The sequence below is a fragment of the Pseudopipra pipra genome, chromosome 9 (assembly GCF_036250125.1).
Source record: "Pseudopipra pipra isolate bDixPip1 chromosome 9, bDixPip1.hap1, whole genome shotgun sequence".
NCBI lineage: Eukaryota > Metazoa > Chordata > Aves > Passeriformes > Pipridae > Pseudopipra > Pseudopipra pipra.
In genome coordinates this window covers 7,780,379-7,798,031 of record NC_087557.1, presented here as the reverse complement: position 1 = coordinate 7,798,031, position 17,653 = coordinate 7,780,379, and the positions used below count along the sequence as shown (strand labels likewise).

Sequence of the window (17,653 nt, the reverse complement as noted above, 5' to 3'; positions counted from 1 at the left end):
AGACTACATATTTCTTCCTTACTTCCTAGCTTCTACACTGGCATATTCTTGGGGAAATGAATATATGCGTATTCCGAAGGAAGAGCAAAAATCCTTATCTCCTCAAACAGACATTTTTGTACTGACTAGTGCCTAGTTTGAAGAAACACATCTGAAGGCACTACCACTACGAAAGCTGTTCTAAAAAAACCCCAACTCATTACTGCCATCAGATCTCAATCAGCTGGGATCAGATATTTCCAGGTAGCTCTTTCCATTCGAGATGGCAGAGCTGCCTCAGATTTCACGATTTCCTTTGCTCGCGGCATCCTCACAGAACCACAGCTCTCTTCCTTCCCAGGCCAGCGGGACTTCAGCCACAGCCCTGCCACACAGCATGGAGCTGCTATTTATAACCCTTGCAAGCATCTCATGTCTGCCTCAGCATTGTTTCAAGAACAAGCAATTCTACACAGTGTCATCAGAGCTTATTAGCTGCAGCCACACGGGACCAAACCGACTCCACCAGACCATTCTGAGCCGGCTGATGCATCCATTCCCTAATGGCTGACATTCCACAAGGCTTATTAGATTGTGGGCATTATCATGTGAATACACAGATCCAATTTTAATCTGGCATTGGTCCCAACCAACCTGCTAGAGAGAGAAGAAGAGAGATTCAAGAGACCTGCCTCTAGCTTTCCCTGCTGCATCCAGCATTTCCTGCATTACTGACACATCTCCTTGCACCTCAGATAAGTGATATTTAATTACATGTAACAGCAATACCCCTCCTCTTGTCATTAGATAAAGCCAGCATAAAAGTACAGACACTGGTACATTGTTTAAGAAAAAAAAAATGAAAAAGAAGAAAAAAGAAAAACAAAGAAAATGGCAAAAATAGAAGACTTTTCACAGTAGGGAATTCTTTTCCTTATGAGGTGACCTAGATTCTCACAAGAAGGGATTCCCTTTCTGTATTGTATCCAGGTCTCATTAAACTAAGAAGGAATTTTTATTCTATTTTATTGTTTTGCTTGCTTACCTAGAAATGCAATAGAAGGGCATTTCAAATCTGGCAAAATAAGTAACACCAAGACAAAGAGTAACATGGAGATCCAAAGGTGCGAAGAGGAAAAAAACCAACCAAACAAAGGTCAGGTTTGGTCTCCCCAACAGTTCAGTTTTTTCTCCTGCAATGTAAACCATAATACTTGCACTTCAACAAAGCACAAGCCTGCATTAGCCAAAACTTACAGAAAAAAACATTTGTAGAAGTCCAAACACTTAGTTACACAAATCCTCAAGAGAAGACTTAAAAGAATCTGCAATATGTAACCCATCATCCAAGGTCATGAGCTTTGTGGGGTTTTTAAGAGGATAGCAGGTTACTGCATGTTTTTAAGAGGTGGGTTGTTTTTTTTTTTTTGATGACAGATGCTCCCTATAAATTTACTTTAGTAAAATAGATTAGTGATAGAAAGCTTTCAGATGCTGAATAAGAGTTACAGAATTATATACATAACAGAAAAATATAATCTTTAATTTTAGGCCAAATTTTATGTATTCAGCATTATTACATTAAATATATCTGGTATTTTTCTCTTATACACACATCTCCCTACAGGATGCATTAGTGATTTAGTGATTCTTAATATTATGTCTTAAGGTGGACAAGATGCAAGAGAGCTGCCTCTGATTTCTTCTGTTAGAAGCCACTAAATTACAGAAAATAAAACCCCTGGAATTTCGACTTTAAATATAGTTTGAGATAGCAGAAAAGAATAAAAGTTCTCTAGTTCCAACCAATATTCTCTGTCATTTAACATAATACAAACCAAGCTCTAAGGATTTCCTCTAAATCACATATTTGAGGACTAGGAATCCTGGTGACTCTGACTCTAGTAATTTATGTGGAAAAAATCCTCAGGCTTACGAAATTTAATCTAGAGTTTTACACAGATTAGAGAAGGAATTATGAACACAGTTATTCAGACAAAAAGCATGATTTCCACAGCAGAGCTTCCTTTTCCTTGAAAGTCACTAAAGGAACGCTATCATTTAAGTGTAATGTGAATTTCAAAAGTGGAAAGTCTGCAGGACAGACTGGCAACAAGAGGAGTGCAAAGTCCTTTTGTATGGTAACTGATCAGAAGCGTATCCAGACGAAGACCAATTTCCAAATGGTTTTTGCCACAAAACAGAACTAACCAGAAATCAGTTCAGTGATATTAAGTACATTACGTGATCTAACTCTTCATACTAAAATCAGCTTTTCATTAATATACACTGACTGGAAACTGCATCAAGTTGAGGGAAACATGAACATGGAATATTAGGTAAAACCAGGTCTATGTCCCTGGTTGGCCAAGCTGAAGCAGTTCTACCAGACTGAGTGGCATGCACAGTGTTTGGAGTTATTTCAATTCCTCCAACACATCTAGGAAAGGGCAGCAGGGAATTGCTCTTAAAATGGGATTTATTTTCCATTTTATGATCCAGGTTTTCTGCTGGCTATGAACAAATATTGCTTAAATTTATTACAGAGATAGGACCTCTTGAATCACTGGAGAAAGGATTTTTTCCACAGATTTTGTTGTTTTTCCTAGTTTAAGCATCTGTGCTTGAAGAAAAGGATTCAGGCATTTAAGCCACTTGCTAAATCTTTGTTATTTCTGCTGTAAACCCTTCAGGTCCCCCAGAATTAGCTGTAAATGAGGATACCTACAGGATGGAGCTGTAGGAATTAATGTACTAAAGCTACTGAGGAAATGTGACAAATGGAAGGAGCCAGTACAGGTCTCAACCCCAAGTCACAGGAATTTCTGACAGCTCTGAAAGTCCAGCTCTTCAATTCCACATTATTTAACATTCACTAAACAACTGCATCACCAATTTCAATACCAAGAATTTCCGAGGCTGACAAAATGCCTCCATATTCACGGACAAACCAGACACATGGGGAAAAAAATATAGTGAGCAGATGAACAGTTGGAGCTGCTGATCTCTTAATTGGTCTGACATAAAAGAGAAAAATAAATAAATAAATAAATAAATCTATCTATGTAGCTCATCCAGCAGCCCATGGAAGAGTACTGGGCAGGATGTCTGCATCCTGGTGATGAATGTGATGGGCCAAGTCTTGAAAAATCATTAGGAGAGAAGTGCAGGATACCTTAAGAGCCTGAAGACAGACTAAGGGAGAAGGATCTTCCCTTGCTTGTTGCAGGAAGAAATCAGGCAAAGAGAAGGGATGGACAGGTGGAAGCAGCTGGAACAACACAATTTCCTTCTTAGGCATAAGAGCTGGTAGCCTATTAACTCCCACAGGATACCATCTTCCTGCTTTGAGATTCAATACGTAGTACCAGTTCTTTCCCAAGAGTCTCACTTTCTGTAAGAATTTATTTTCTAATTCTCATGTTGGGAACGTGAGGGTGGCTGTTAGGGGTAACTTGATCATACAGTGGAGGCATGTGGATGAGACAGGCCATAAGGCAAGGGCAAAACACAAGCCTGCTTCCCAGAGTAGTCATTTAAACTGCCTATGAACGTTTGGTGCTTCTGCTGGTTGGCCTCCTCTCCCCTGCTGTGCTGAATCAAAGCTTCATAAAGTCCCTGCTCTTCTCAGAATGCAAAAGCAACACTTGTGACAGGCAGAAAATATTACTGCTGGCACTGGGTTGTCAGTTTGTCAGGGGAGAACTGCACAACCAAAAATCCTGCACAATACAAATGAAATTATGTTGTCCGTGCCCTGGAAAAATAAAATCTGCATTTAGCACTTGAGAGCAGCAATAATTGCACGCAAAGCCTGGGGGAAGATATGAAAAATCAGAATAGAGAAGAGAAAGAAGATATGATAAAGCAAACAACACAGTCTTGAAGAAAGAAATCTGTCTGGACAGTAGTCCAATATACAAAATTTAAAACCAGAAGTGAACCGAAGCCACTTCGGATTGTGAATTTTTGAGTGATTTTTGAAACAATCCAAACCTGTGTTACTCAGAGGAAGTTGTGATAGGAGAATGGACCGAATTCCAGATGGAGACACCTAGAACATCAGTTTACTTATGAAAAAAATACAAGCTTTAGATTTATAAAACATCCCGTTGAAATGTTTCCTAAGAAGAACCCTCCTGACTTGAAAACATCACTTGGACTTCTTCCTCTCTCACAACTTTGCAAAGCCAGGAGATATGTTTATATTCCCTACTGAACGATACATAACAATTATCAACTCCTCATCAGCATAACTGTTTCAGAACACCCGGGAACCTTTTCTAGTTCTAAGATTGATCTACATTGCTGCATTTAGGTTCTAAATTTATGACACTCAAAGATTAATAAAATCACTAAGTTTATGGCTTGGATGTGATTAGAATAGATTGCAAAATCTTGACCATTGGTAAAAGCAATGTATAAGCAAGTGTAAAGCTGGGCTTCAAAACCAGCTAAACAACAGTGAAAACCTAATAAGGAAAATAAGGCAGGCAATACTGACACTTGTGGTCAATCCTAGATTGCTGGTTTTGATTCAGTTACAAACATGCATGTGATAGCTAAGGCATATGTTGGGATCACAAAGTAGCCAAGTAAATTATAAGTATTTTACAACCCTGTTTCCACTTCAACTGAACTTATTGGAGAAGTATTCTCTTTGAAGCAAAGAGAGGAACAGCCATTGGCCATATACATAATAGTTCTTAACAAAAAAAATTAAAACCAAGCATTTATGACACTCTGCATTAACACATTTCCAGAAGGTAAACATAAAACTTAAAAGCAAAAATAACCAATCTTGAAAATGTTGCCATTAATCATTCTGAACTGTCACTTGAAAGGTTTCCAATGCATTACAGTTGAAATAATACTTCATTTTACTATGAAAAAATGGAATAAACTTTTCAAAATATTCATGGAGTATCCAGAAACCATGGTCCACATGGGAACACTGATAGGTCAGCTATGGTATAAGTATTTATTTTAACTCTCATGGGCTTAGTGGCCACCAGGCAGAAGGTTACCAAGCAGTACACGCTTGACTACTGCGACTACTCAGGACAGGTTTGAGAAATTCCTGCTAATGTTGTCAAGATGGAACTTTACTTAATGGCTCAATCTAAGAGTTTATTACAAAATCAGACAAGACTCTGATGACACCCTCTGAAAAAGACATGCAGAGAGTTTTCAAAGTTTTTTTGAAGAAAATATTCCAAACTTACACACCTTTGTTTTGCCTAAGTGCATTTTGCTCAGCTCACAGTTGCCACGTGCACAGGTTATTGTAAATCACCATCTTCTCTTACTCTTTGAGTCTGGTTCCAGCCTTGCAGGGCTCACTGAACAATCCAGTGTCCACCGGCCACGGTAACTCTGCCATGTTCCCAACACAGCCTGCACATCTTCACATCACTTACTCCTTGTAGTCTTAATAGGTGGCAGCATTTCAAACCCCAACATTGCAGCTTCTAATTTAAGATGTAACCATAGTAACATTACAGAACATACTACTCCCTGGATCAAGAACAAGCAGTCCACTGACCCCTTCATGGTGAGATTTAGCTGAAATAAAGCTCATTCCAACCTCCAGCCCAGCAAGATTAACAAAACCTCCAGGTCCTATTTCCTGTACAAAGCAAGATCTGCCCTCCTGAAACACCAAGAAACATAGAAGATCATATAAAAGTGGCTAAGAACAAAGTGCTATAAAAGAAAAGGAATTTCTTCCTGAAACTTTGACTCTAAAGCTACATCAGTCACTCCCAGACAGAAAGCAGTAGAAAAATCAAAGGTTTTTCCTTACTTTTCTGTAAGATGAGCAGACCTGCTCATCCTTTATTTGAAAAAAAAAGAGAATGAACAAAAGAAACTGGTCATTAATATTTAAGAATTCAATATTCAATTTGTTCACAAGGCAAGATGACAAATTTTACACATATCAACAGACAACAGCTCTGCCTGAACTTTACAGGCTACACACAAGGGATATATGGTCATTTAATTAAAAGCCAAAGCTGATGTCTGTTCCTTTATAAATTTACTTTGAAAAAGATTCTACTTAGAAAAAACAGCCCTAGGGATTTTTGTACCTTTAATATTTACCAATGAGTATTTACAGAAAAATAAGAACAGCTCTGCCCACTCCAATATGTAAACATACTAGGTACAGCTCACAAGCTTCAGGAGGGACACCAGGTACAGTGCAGCAGTAGTAAATAAATTAAGTTGAAACAGTATGGATTTTAATAACCATTCTGTTGAGATTTAGACTTGCTTCCCAAATACAATGTTACATGTCTTCTCTGAAAATTCAAAAGTCAGAGGCAGATTTACATGCTTGTAATTGACAAAGACATTACATCTATGCAAATCAACACGGGTAGATTGACTACATGAATAACCCACTTGATTTCCTATTCGTAGCCTGGAATGCAGTAAAGTGACAGGACTCCTGAGCACACTGTCACATGTTTGTATACGTACAGCAACAGAATGTACAAAGTTCTGGATATTATGTAGGGCAGGGATAAGACAGCTTTGGGTGTTTAAGTAGAAAACTGAGTAGACTGGGCATGCATGAAACCTGTCAAAGCACTGATTCACAATTGTTCATGAAGGTCCCAGATCAGTAAGGAGTGCTGGACACAGGCCCTCCTCTCTCACCCCACTGTCGTCCCCTCCCTTCATTTTTTAAACACAAAATTTCTCAGAGTGGAGGAGGTACAAAGTCTTTACTGATACGCACTTTATATTGAGGAAATACGCTCATGATCCTTGACCCCGTAGCTAAGGAAGTATCATCCCTTCCCGTAACACAACATATAAAAAGGTGCAGATAAGAGAACTTGCCCTCTTCTCTCTTCAGGTGGCTGAAGGGGACAGGTCTCTCCGCACAGGGTCTCTGCTTGTATAGGCCAGGGCCTGCTGCTCAGACCTGCCGTCATCTCCGGTCCCTCCGGGAAGCGTGGGGAGTTGGCTGGTGCCTCGCACAGTTCTGCTGGCCCGTTCAGGGAAGTATTTAATCCGGTTTTTTGTATTTATTCTCTAGCTCTCTATTAACGGGGTATATTTGGAGGATATTTGTTTTTTGTTCTTTATCCCTGTTTCCCCTTCCCTTTTCCCTTTTCTCCTTCTCGGGAGCTCCCTATTGTGTGTACAATATCAACGCTGCCTCCGTACAATCCTAAACATCCACTGGTCAGATTATGTGACTAGTAAGTCTGTTCTAGAACAAGCAGCAGTCACAAGTATTGAGGCCATGTTGATGAGAACACAGCTGCGACGGGCAGGGCACGTCTCCAGGATGAAGGACCTTGACACCACCTCCCTAAGATCTTGCTTTACAGTGAACTTGCCACTGGCTGCCGCAAGAGAGGAGCCCCGAAGAAAAGATACAAGGACTCCCTGAAACAACATCTCAGCCTTGGCCATATTGATCATCATAACTGGTCTACTCTGGCCTCCAATCGGGAGGTCTGGAGACACACCATCTATAACGCTGCTGATGCTTTTGAGAAAGCACACAGGATCACCCTTGAGGAGAAAAGACAACGCAGAAGGAATCGTGCCTTGCAGAATATACCTCCTAAGGAGTCTTTCTGCTGTGCCTTCTGCAACTGGACATGTCTATCTCGTATTGGCCTCTTCAGCCACCACTGCGCTTGTAACAAACGTGGGTAGAGCCCTTCCCAAATCTTCGTTGGCAAAGCCCAGCCATGATGATGATATATTTTTTTGCTGTAGCTTTGGCTGTTCGGGTTTTTTCCTTCCCTCTTTGGGGAGTCGGCTTTTTTGCTGGGTCTCAGCAATTTGGCAGAGAGCCAGCTCAAAACTTAAACAATCCTAAAATGGCCTCACATGGGATCATAGGATTTGTGGAAATTGTCGTTAGGTTAGGAAATGCATGCATTACAAACAAGACTGAATTAATACAGAAAGTTAGTGTACGTAGATTATTTAGTTAGGAGGATCTAAATCTGATTATGTTTCTAGTAAATTAGCATAATATGCATCTAGAATAATAAAACACCTTGACTGCCTGGGGAAGCCTTATTTGCCAGTAAGGGACACGCTTACCCCCAATTCTACAAATCAGACACATCACATGATAGAGCAATTATAGTTTCTTCATCCCTTGGCTAAACAAAAGTCTAAAGAGCTAGTCATTAGCTTTTCAAAACAGAGTGGATAAACACAGTGACTAATAAATATCTGGGTAAGTATGCTACTAGCTTTCTATTGTCTGAGCTATCTATTGTGGTATTTTACTTATACAGTAAATATAGTAAGATGCTTCAGCATAGAAGGGTCATCATTGAAAGGAGAGAAATGAAAGGAACACAAGTTTCCTTAGGACCAGAAAGGCAAATTCTATGATATAGGTACGTCTGTAACAGACAAAAGACATTTTAGATTCATCAATAATTGAAATTAAGAGCCCCCGACTCTGCAATGCCAGACTTCAGGCTTTACCACAGCAGAAAGCCATTAACAGCAGAGAGGCAGCTTAACAGTGTGTCCTTATACATCAGTGTTGTTCAGCTTAATTGAACAACCTAAGATAACAAAAAGCAGCTTTTATAGAGTAAGCATGTGCTAAGGAAATCCGAGCAAAGAAATACCTTTTCATTTTTATTTTGGCATGAAGGCACAACTGATTTACGCTCCAAGAGAGTCGAATGAGTTAAATCAATCTTCAGCATCTAAATGCTTATAATTCCCTTGCACTGCAGAACAGCTTTTGGAATACGGGAATAGAACGTCTAGCATTAAAAATCCCCTAGAGAATCATAAGTTACAGTGTCAGGGAAAAGTGAAAACAATCTGTAAAAACCCTCAATTGTTCACTTAATAATCATACAATTTTTATACTCTTCACCTACCACTGTGCATGAACTGAGTATGTATCATTTATCAAATAAGAGCAAGAGCCTGTAAAGCTTCCTGTCTGCCTTTGGATTTAGTCAAAATGAATGCAAACAATCACGTGGGATTCAGCCAAGCAGTGACGTTAAATTCTGCTCTGTCAGAAGACAGCATCTGTCAAAGCCCACATTTAAACTGCTGCCTGCCTGTGCAGCAGCCGAAGAACTACGGAATGGATTTTATACACCAGAATTCTGGGTTAAAACAGCTCCAAACCATTTCTATTACTGCCTAGCAACAATGAAGGAAGGAACAGAGGGAAATCCTATTACTGAAGACAACTGAAGCACTACGCGCTAGCACTCCCTGCTAACACTCCCATTAGAAATATGGATACTGGGGAGAGGAGAACACAGCACTGCATTGTCCGACACGGGAAACACCAGATGTAAAAAGCTCCGATGCATCGGCTGTGAGCGCCAGCCAGCCCCGCTCCGAACAGAAACGAGAACTACTGTCCTTTTGTTTGCAGGATGAACAAAAAGCCCCAAGACAAGGACGACACTTATAAGCAAGGAAGGTAACACGGCAACGGGCAGACAGATGGACAGAGTGGATGCCGAGGGGAGCGATCGCAGGAAGCAGGGCTGTGGGGGGATGTGCGCATGTTCGAGAGCATCTTTTCTGCTGAAGTGATGGCGTGCCAAAACTATTTTCTGTGGGTATAATCCTCGCACCATAAATGGCCTGACCAAGGAAGGTATGTCAAACCCTCGTGTGTGATATCCATTCGGTTGTCTGTTACCTTTTCAGCCATTACAGATAATGATCGTTCCTAATTTGCAGAGCCCTGAGATAACACTGTCTCTGAACAGGGAGAAGGAATTCTAGCAGGTTTTCCTCTCCCCCTGCACAATGTCACTACCTTACACTCACTAAATGCACTGCTTATAGTCTGCCAAGGTTGGTGCGGCTGGAGAGGAGGGATTAGAGGGATAATGTAGCTACTGTAATGATTGCTTTTAACTGAGAAATTAAAAACTCAAACCCCTCCAAAATAGAAAAACCAGTTAGAAATCCTCTCAAACTAGGTCAAAATTAATCCTTATCTGAAGTAATCTTAAAGCACTGGTAAAATGGCCATAATGTGACATACTGAGAGCACTGAACCATCAAAACAGACCATGCAGTCAAAAGACATTATCTTAACAGCCCCTCCAGACCTTTTTACACTTGCTTTTCTTCCCCCCAAACACAAGCAAAATGTCATCAGGTCAGTATCAGCCAAGCATAAACTGGGAGCCTGCAAAAGATTGGGCATGATTTAAACCATCAGCAGTGCAAACAGGCACCACAATTTACAAGTAACATCAGGCTCCCCTGACATCCCAAAAGGAAACCTTCAAACACTACACACTCAAAATGGTAAGCACGTAACTTATCTCCTGCCATCACTGCAATTTCTGTTTAATATGAAAACACTGACTGTTTAACTTGGATTGTAAAATGACATTCCATCTAATTGCCATTCATTTCTATTTATTGTTGAAATTTAAATACTTTGCCACTGGTGGCAAACAAACAAGATGAACGTTTGCAGAAATTTAAGACCTAAATCTATAGCAATTCAATACACCACAGAAAGAAAGTGCTTATCTGCAGAATCTACCAATATGCTATAATAAATCATTAAAAGTCAATATAAATGTGGTTTCTTTGCCCAAGGCAATGCTAACATGCAATAAAACAACTGCAGCCAGAGAGAGTTCACAAATCTAAGGATGCAGCATATAACAGACACTGTTTTCAAATCAGTTTTAACACATTCAGAATATAAAGTCACTTCACAGAACTTTTAAAGCAACAACAAAAAAATGTACCCTCAGGCAATACTCCAGGAGAAGCACACTTAGCTCATGGTGAGACTTTCATATCTTGACATTTAAAAACCTGCACATCAAACCTTATCCCAAGTACTGTTTTGTGCAAAAGATTAATGGAGTTTGTAAGGGAACTCGGGCACATTTTCTGAGGCCCAATATGCAACTGCTGCTGTTGTTCATCAGAATACCAACTCAGGCTGCCTTTTAAACTCTTCCCTCTAATTTAAGAGTTTGCCCACACAGCTAATCAAAATATGAAAATCCAAGATGTGTGAATAGGAAGTCGAATGCTTCAATTTGCAAAGCTGTAATTATAGAGCAGAACTGCAAGTACCAGGAACCAAAACACCAGCAGAGCACAGACCACAAATAAAAATTCAAGAGGCATTCACAGTTTATATATTTGGCATTTGATAATGCATCAGTGACTGCACTGTCAAGTGCCAAAAATGAAGCAGCATTATCATAAATAATATCTTCAAATCGCAGTTACATGCAACGACACTTGCAGAGGACAAGGTGAGTGTTACAGAGACCTTTTGCTATACTTAGGTTTTCTTATCTACTGTCAATAGTTGGTGCCTGTTCATAAGCTTTCTGTGAAATAGAATTTTAAATATTTGGACAAAAGCAGGAATGCTCTAACCCTAAGTAAGTGAAAGAAAATAATATTTTTATTTTACTATTCGATGGTGAGTTTAATGTCTACTGATAGTTTTTTTACATTATTTTTAAACAATGCATCCTAGCATGTAGTATTTTTTTTTCAAAGGTGCAATTGTTGTTGCTGTATTTCAAATGCTTGATACCCCACTGTATATTTTGAAATGTTTTACATACGAATTGCAAAGAAAATGAGCCCCAGTTATTTGAGTTTTGTTTCAGTCAATAGTTTTATGAAGCTGAAAAATACATGTGGGTCCTTTCCCTATTCATACAATGCTTTTTTAAAGGGCAAACAGAGACAGATTTTGAAAGAAACTTCTACCTTGAAAAATCAAGGAAATATGTGAAAAATCAAGGAAATATGACTCTCTTGAAATTTCTTACGGTTATAGTTCCATCCCTCAGTGTAAAACTTATTTTCATGTACACAGCGTGAGCATTCAGCCTAATCAAAAAAGGTTTCAGCCATTACAACTGCCTTTCCTGGGACACTTCCTCAGTGCATCATGGAAAGACAGCACCTGAAAACAGTTTTTTGTTTAGACAAATATTTACGTAACTTAAGAGTCTCACTTGCGCCTATTGCCATATCAAAGTAGGTGCATAACAAAATACTACCTAAATTAAAGATTAAACACAGATTAGCAGTGCAGCTCATATTTGCTGAAATAATTCCATCTAATGGCTGTAGTTTTGTAAGTGGAACAATTCAGTGTGACAAAACTGATCTGAATTCTAGCTGCTACTCCACATTCATGAAATTCTGGGTTTGACTTTCTTCCTAAACTGTGTAAGCATGCAATGGAATGATAATTAATCAAATATTCCCACTGCTGCCTTCCAGCCTGGTATCAAACAATTAACTTCCCTGAGATCTAGAGTATCCCTTGAAATGGCATTTATGTTTGCTGATGCAGAGATATTCTTCCCAAACAGCCGAGTGCTCACAGAGAACTCACTGCACACTGCAAAGACACTAAAAATTATGAATTTTGAGGGGAGGCTTCTGTTTTTTCAGCAGGCAAAAGCAGGTTCAAGTGGTCAGATAAACACGAGCCTTTCACATTCGGGGCTTTTCTTTGCATAAGGACAACGTCCGAGTTAAAACAGCATAAACGCGGCGCATCAGGTTAATTCTGAATGTGCATAGTTTAGACACAGATGTTTACGATTTTTAGGGAGGCAGCCAGTGGCATCAGCCCCACGCGGTTAAATTAAAAAATAAAAAAAAAAAAATCAGAAATCCTTTCAGCAAGCCTGAAAGCCCAAACGCATGAACGCTGGGCACCAGCAGCGGGGCGGGATCCCCGGGCCGGTGTCCGGCTGTTCCCGAGGGACCCGCGGCCCTTCCCGATCCCGATCCCCTTCCCGGGTCACAATTCCCGCGCGCTGGCGCCCCCTGGCGGAGGTCAGCGGGGCGGCTCCCGCTTCCCGGCGAGCCCTGGCCGGGAGCAGCTCCCGCTCCCAGCGGAGCGTGTCCGCTCGCACACGGGCGGTGAGTAAAATAAACCCTCTGCTGCACTTCTCTCCCCGCCCTTCTGAAATTCAAATAGTCCCCTACGTGAACCGGGCAATTTAATATTATTCGACTGACATCTCAAGCTACTTCCTTACAATCTTAAATCCTGTAATTTCCCATGTAACGTGTCACTTAGTTTTTAAATGCGTAAATTAATCCAAATATTGGTTTTAGAAGATAGGGAAGCAATTAATAAATTACACATTTCTATTAGAAATAGCATTTTCTATGGACTCTTGTTCAGCTGTCATCCTTTTTTCCTATACAAAACCCTGGGGCCCAGAAATAAATTAGAGCAAATTGAAAATCACAAACGAATTGCTTCTGTGCAGTGAAAGGTTCATTTACGAGATGATGTGATCAGCTTTTAATATGCAGCATCATGAAGCTGCCATATTGACTCTGCTCCTGAATATGAACAAAAATTTAAGAGAAAATGAAACACAGACTACTTTGGCACTTTTTCTTACAGCTACAGCTGCTGGTCACAATACTTGAAATTTCTGACTAGTACAAGAGGTACAGTATTTACATACACATTTATAGTGAAAAAACCAGAATCACGATCATCAGATAGTTTGCCAGAAACTTAGTGCTGTGCAATTCTACTTCCAGTTAATACGACACTACCCAAGATCTCTGCCTACTAAAAATCAACAGCTTAATTTTAATTCAGCTTCCTGTGAGCCTGTCGCCACAGCCAAGTGTTCCATTCAGTATTTTCCTTGATGGTGGAGTAGAAGGTTAAAGGTGCCTGAAAGGTGACTGAAAATGTTATCCTGCATTACCATCCGAGGGCTGTGCACGGAGGTTACTGGACCCTGAAAATTAATTTTGACAGGTGCATCTTCTCATTGACTTTCCGAGCACAGCCGGGGCCGGTGGAAGCACGCCAGGCACTGTACTGTGACTAACACAGCTCTGCCATAATCAACCTTGCGCCGTCTGTCCCAACACCAACACATGACCATTTTGCAAAAGGGGTTTTAAACTGAGAGCCGTCCTAGCCTCTGCATGTCAAATCAATTTTAATTAATGCCAATAAACCTTCCATCTGGTATCAAGGCTTTTTCATTCAGTCCTCCTTTCACACCATACAAGGATTTCACAGTTAGTATATATGAAGCTATTTACATGTACTTCACACTTCTCCCTGCTAACATGATCAATTATGGGGTTTTTTTCCTTTTTATCTTTGGCATCCAGGAGGTTTGTCAAAAGTTTTACTATTAAAAAAAAAAGCATTTCTAAAAGCTAACAAATCAAGTGAAATCATAAAACAAGGTTGGCTTTTAGCATAAATCAATCTTCTTTCTATTGACATGGACTTTTTAAAAAAAATTAACTCAATTTTCTGTTAATATCTAGTTTCTATTTGTAACCTTTCATATTATCAGTGTGTAAAATGAAAAATTTCTGATTTTCATTTTTTTTTACTCTTTGCAGAGCGAGCCATTTGCAGACAATTGCTCAACATGAACGAAAGAAAATGAATACCAAAGAATAGCAGTGGATTGAAAACCAATCGGAAAAGCATTTTGCTTGACCACTGTCTCATTTCCCATCATTGGATCCTTACAACATGCTTCAGTGGAGGAGACGACACTGCTGCTTTGCAAAGATGACCTGGAATACCAAAAGGTCTCTGTTTCGCACCCACCTCATGGGCCTGATCTCCCTGGTGTTTCTGTTTGCTATGTTTCTGTTCTTTAATCATCACGACTGGCTGCCAGGCAGGGCTGGATTCAGAGAAAATCCCATGGCTTACACTATACGAGGATTTAGGTCTACAAAAATCGAGACAAACCACAGCTCGCTAAGAAACATGTGGAGAGATGCTGTACCTCAGACACTCAGGCCTCCAACAGTCACCAACCCCAACAACACGGATCTGTCTCCACAGGGAGTAACTGGTTTGGAAAACACCCTCAGCGCCAATGGAAGTATTTACAACGAGAAGGGTACTGGGCATCCGACTTTGTATCATTTCAAATACGTCATCAACGAGCCTGAGAAGTGCCAGGAGAAGACCCCTTTTCTAATACTGCTCATAGCTGCAGAGCCAGGCCAGGTGGAAGCCAGACAAGCTATTCGGCAAACTTGGGGTAACGAAAGCCTGGCACCTGGCATCCAAATTGTTCGTATTTTTTTGTTGGGGTTAAGCATCAAGATAAATGGATACCTCCAGCGCACCATCCTCGAGGAAAGCAGACAGTACCACGACATCATTCAACAAGAATACTTAGACACTTACTATAATTTAACCATTAAAACTCTGATGGGAATGAACTGGGTTGCAACTTACTGTCCACATGTTCCATACGTTATGAAAACTGATAGTGATATGTTTGTCAATACCGATTATTTAATACACAAGCTTCTGAAACCAGAACTTCCTCCAAGGCACAAGTATTTTACAGGTTATTTAATGAGAGGTTATGCACCTAATAGGAACAAGGATAGCAAGTGGTATATGCCACCTGATTTGTATCCAAGTGAACGTTATCCTGTATTCTGCTCCGGAACTGGTTATGTTTTTTCTGGAGATTTAGCAGAAAAAATCTTTAAAGTCTCCTTAAGCATCAGACGTTTACATTTGGAGGACGTGTACGTGGGGATCTGTCTGGCCAAGCTGCGGATTGACCCCATGCCTCCCCCCAACGAGTTTGTCTTCAATCACTGGCGAGTTTCTTACTCCAGCTGTAAATATAGCCACCTTATTACCTCCCATCAGTTCCAACCTAGTGAACTGATCAAATACTGGAACCACTTACAACAGAATAAGCACAATGCCTGTGCCAATGCAGCGAAAGACAAAGCAGGCAGGTACCGCCACCGCAAACTGCACTAGAAGGACGAGGCCCCCTCTGCCCACGTGCAACCTGTAAATACTGCTGAGTGCATGTACAGTGAACATGGATGAGCTTCATGGGACAGCCTTCAGTTGATCCCCATCACATAGTGGAGTCTGGAAATTATTTTTTTAAGTTGAAAAAAAAAAAGTATAGTTCTTGATAACAGTAATATTATGAAATGATAACCAAAAGGTTTTCCCAGCAAATTTGAGGAAAAAAAAAGATGGTATTAAGGATTTTTGTGTTAATGTGCAATAATAAGCATGCACACTTTGGTGGTACAATTGCTGATTTATGTGCCAATAAAATATAATGGAGCATATTTTCCACACTAAAATTTTATTTTAAAAAATGCATTCATAGCTCTAGTTCTCTTCCATGTAATGATCTCTTGTTATCTAGAATTGCTATAAAATGAAAAATTAAAAACTAAGTAAATTGCACAAAGGGCAGATCAGTTTTACTTACAATTATTATACACTAATGTACAACACATTTAGCAATATCACAATTTAGCAAGACACTACCAGTGGACTCTAAAGCACTAAGAAAGTAATCCTTGGAAGTAGGTCCAGTTTTGGGAGGTTTGCTTATTTGGTTAGGAAGGAGGAATAAATGAAATCAAAGTTCATAAGACTTGCTTTGTACATCACCTTCAGAAATGCAAGTGGTGTTCTGGATGCAACTAAATTCTCTTCAAAGAGCTGACTAAAAGTCACTTCATTCTCTAGAAGTCACAGGGTGAGCTCCTAAAGTAACCTTCATGGAAATTCATTCAATCTGCTATTAATTTCCCTAAAGTAACTTCAAGTTAACTGAAAGGCTGATCAGAAATGTAACATGTAAGTTCAAGTCTTGTATCACTCTTGACGAAATTCCATTTTGTCCAAAAAAGGGAGAAAACCAATCAAACATTTGTTGATTTTGCTCTTTCCTCCCTGCCAGAAAACAAGGATCAGTCAAGTGAAAATACATCTGCTAGAGAAAATTAAGCCACACACCTTACTTTATAGGTGGGAAAGACTAGGTCATAATAAGATTGAGAGTTCCAGATAGCAATATGGGCAAGAACAAAATCCAGGCAATTTTAAACTCACAACATGTACCGCTGAAAATAAATTGTGAGAAGTAGGTTAAATCTATTTACAGGTTTCCAGTTTTCTAACAAACAGAAGTTTTAAACCTTATTTTCCAACAGTATCAAATTCAGGTTATTACTGCTTGTCACAGTGCCAGGGTAAGCAATACCCACCTCTTACTTAGCAGCAAATGATAGCACTGCAATCAATTTTCTGTTTGACTGGGACTTTTTAATTGGATAAAATACAAATATTTGATGTACTTTTATTATTTAATAAAATTGATTATATTTATGGTCTTAAGACTTCACTTTTTATGGGAAAGCTGCTCAGGAAGAAATAAATTTCTAGCTTTAGCATTACTTGGCTATTACACTACGTTCCTTAGTCCTTAAAGTCTAGTTTTCATACCATGCACAGTACAGATCACAGCAGGTTTTTTTTCTTTGTAATGAAAAGACAAATCATATTACTGAGCACTCTCAGCAGCTTTAGGGCTGTCTGTCTGCAGGAACTTACACGTGTGAACAGTCTGCAATGCACTGGGCTATACCTCTGAAGCAATTCTAGGAGCTCCTATGGATGATGGGTATTGGAATTTGCTCATCACCATTTTTTTGGTGAACCTCCATTAAATTTTGTCCTCTGCAGTATTTCAGGTATGCTAATTACCCATTTGTGCATTTCCAAGACAATTCAAATTGCAGAAATGTCTGTTTCTAGGGAAAGTAAATACATGTAAAAGTCATAACTCTCTTCTGCAGAGATTTCTCCAACTAGGTTGAAAGTACATACGCTTAGTTT

At 39.7% G+C, this 17,653-nt stretch overlaps 2 protein-coding genes across 2 annotated transcripts in view; one reads left to right on the top strand and one right to left on the bottom strand.

The window, feature by feature from the left end:
• CDC73 (cell division cycle 73) overlaps positions 1-17,653 on the bottom strand; it is a 104,763-nt gene that overhangs the window by 31,806 nt on the left and 55,304 nt on the right. The window lies entirely within an intron of this gene.
• On the top strand, positions 8,783-17,152 carry B3GALT2 (beta-1,3-galactosyltransferase 2). Its single transcript, XM_064664436.1, has 2 exons — positions 8,783-9,607; positions 14,362-17,152. The coding sequence occupies exon 2, from the start codon at positions 14,498-14,500 to the stop codon at positions 15,764-15,766; it is 1,269 nt and encodes a 422-aa protein (XP_064520506.1). The 5' UTR covers positions 8,783-9,607; positions 14,362-14,497; the 3' UTR covers positions 15,767-17,152.

What these genes read in the sequence shown, in the direction of transcription:
- B3GALT2 (XM_064664436.1), top strand. Translation starts at nt 14,498, where the DNA reads ATGCTTCAGTGGAGGAGACGACACTGCTGCTTTGCAAAGATGACCTGG.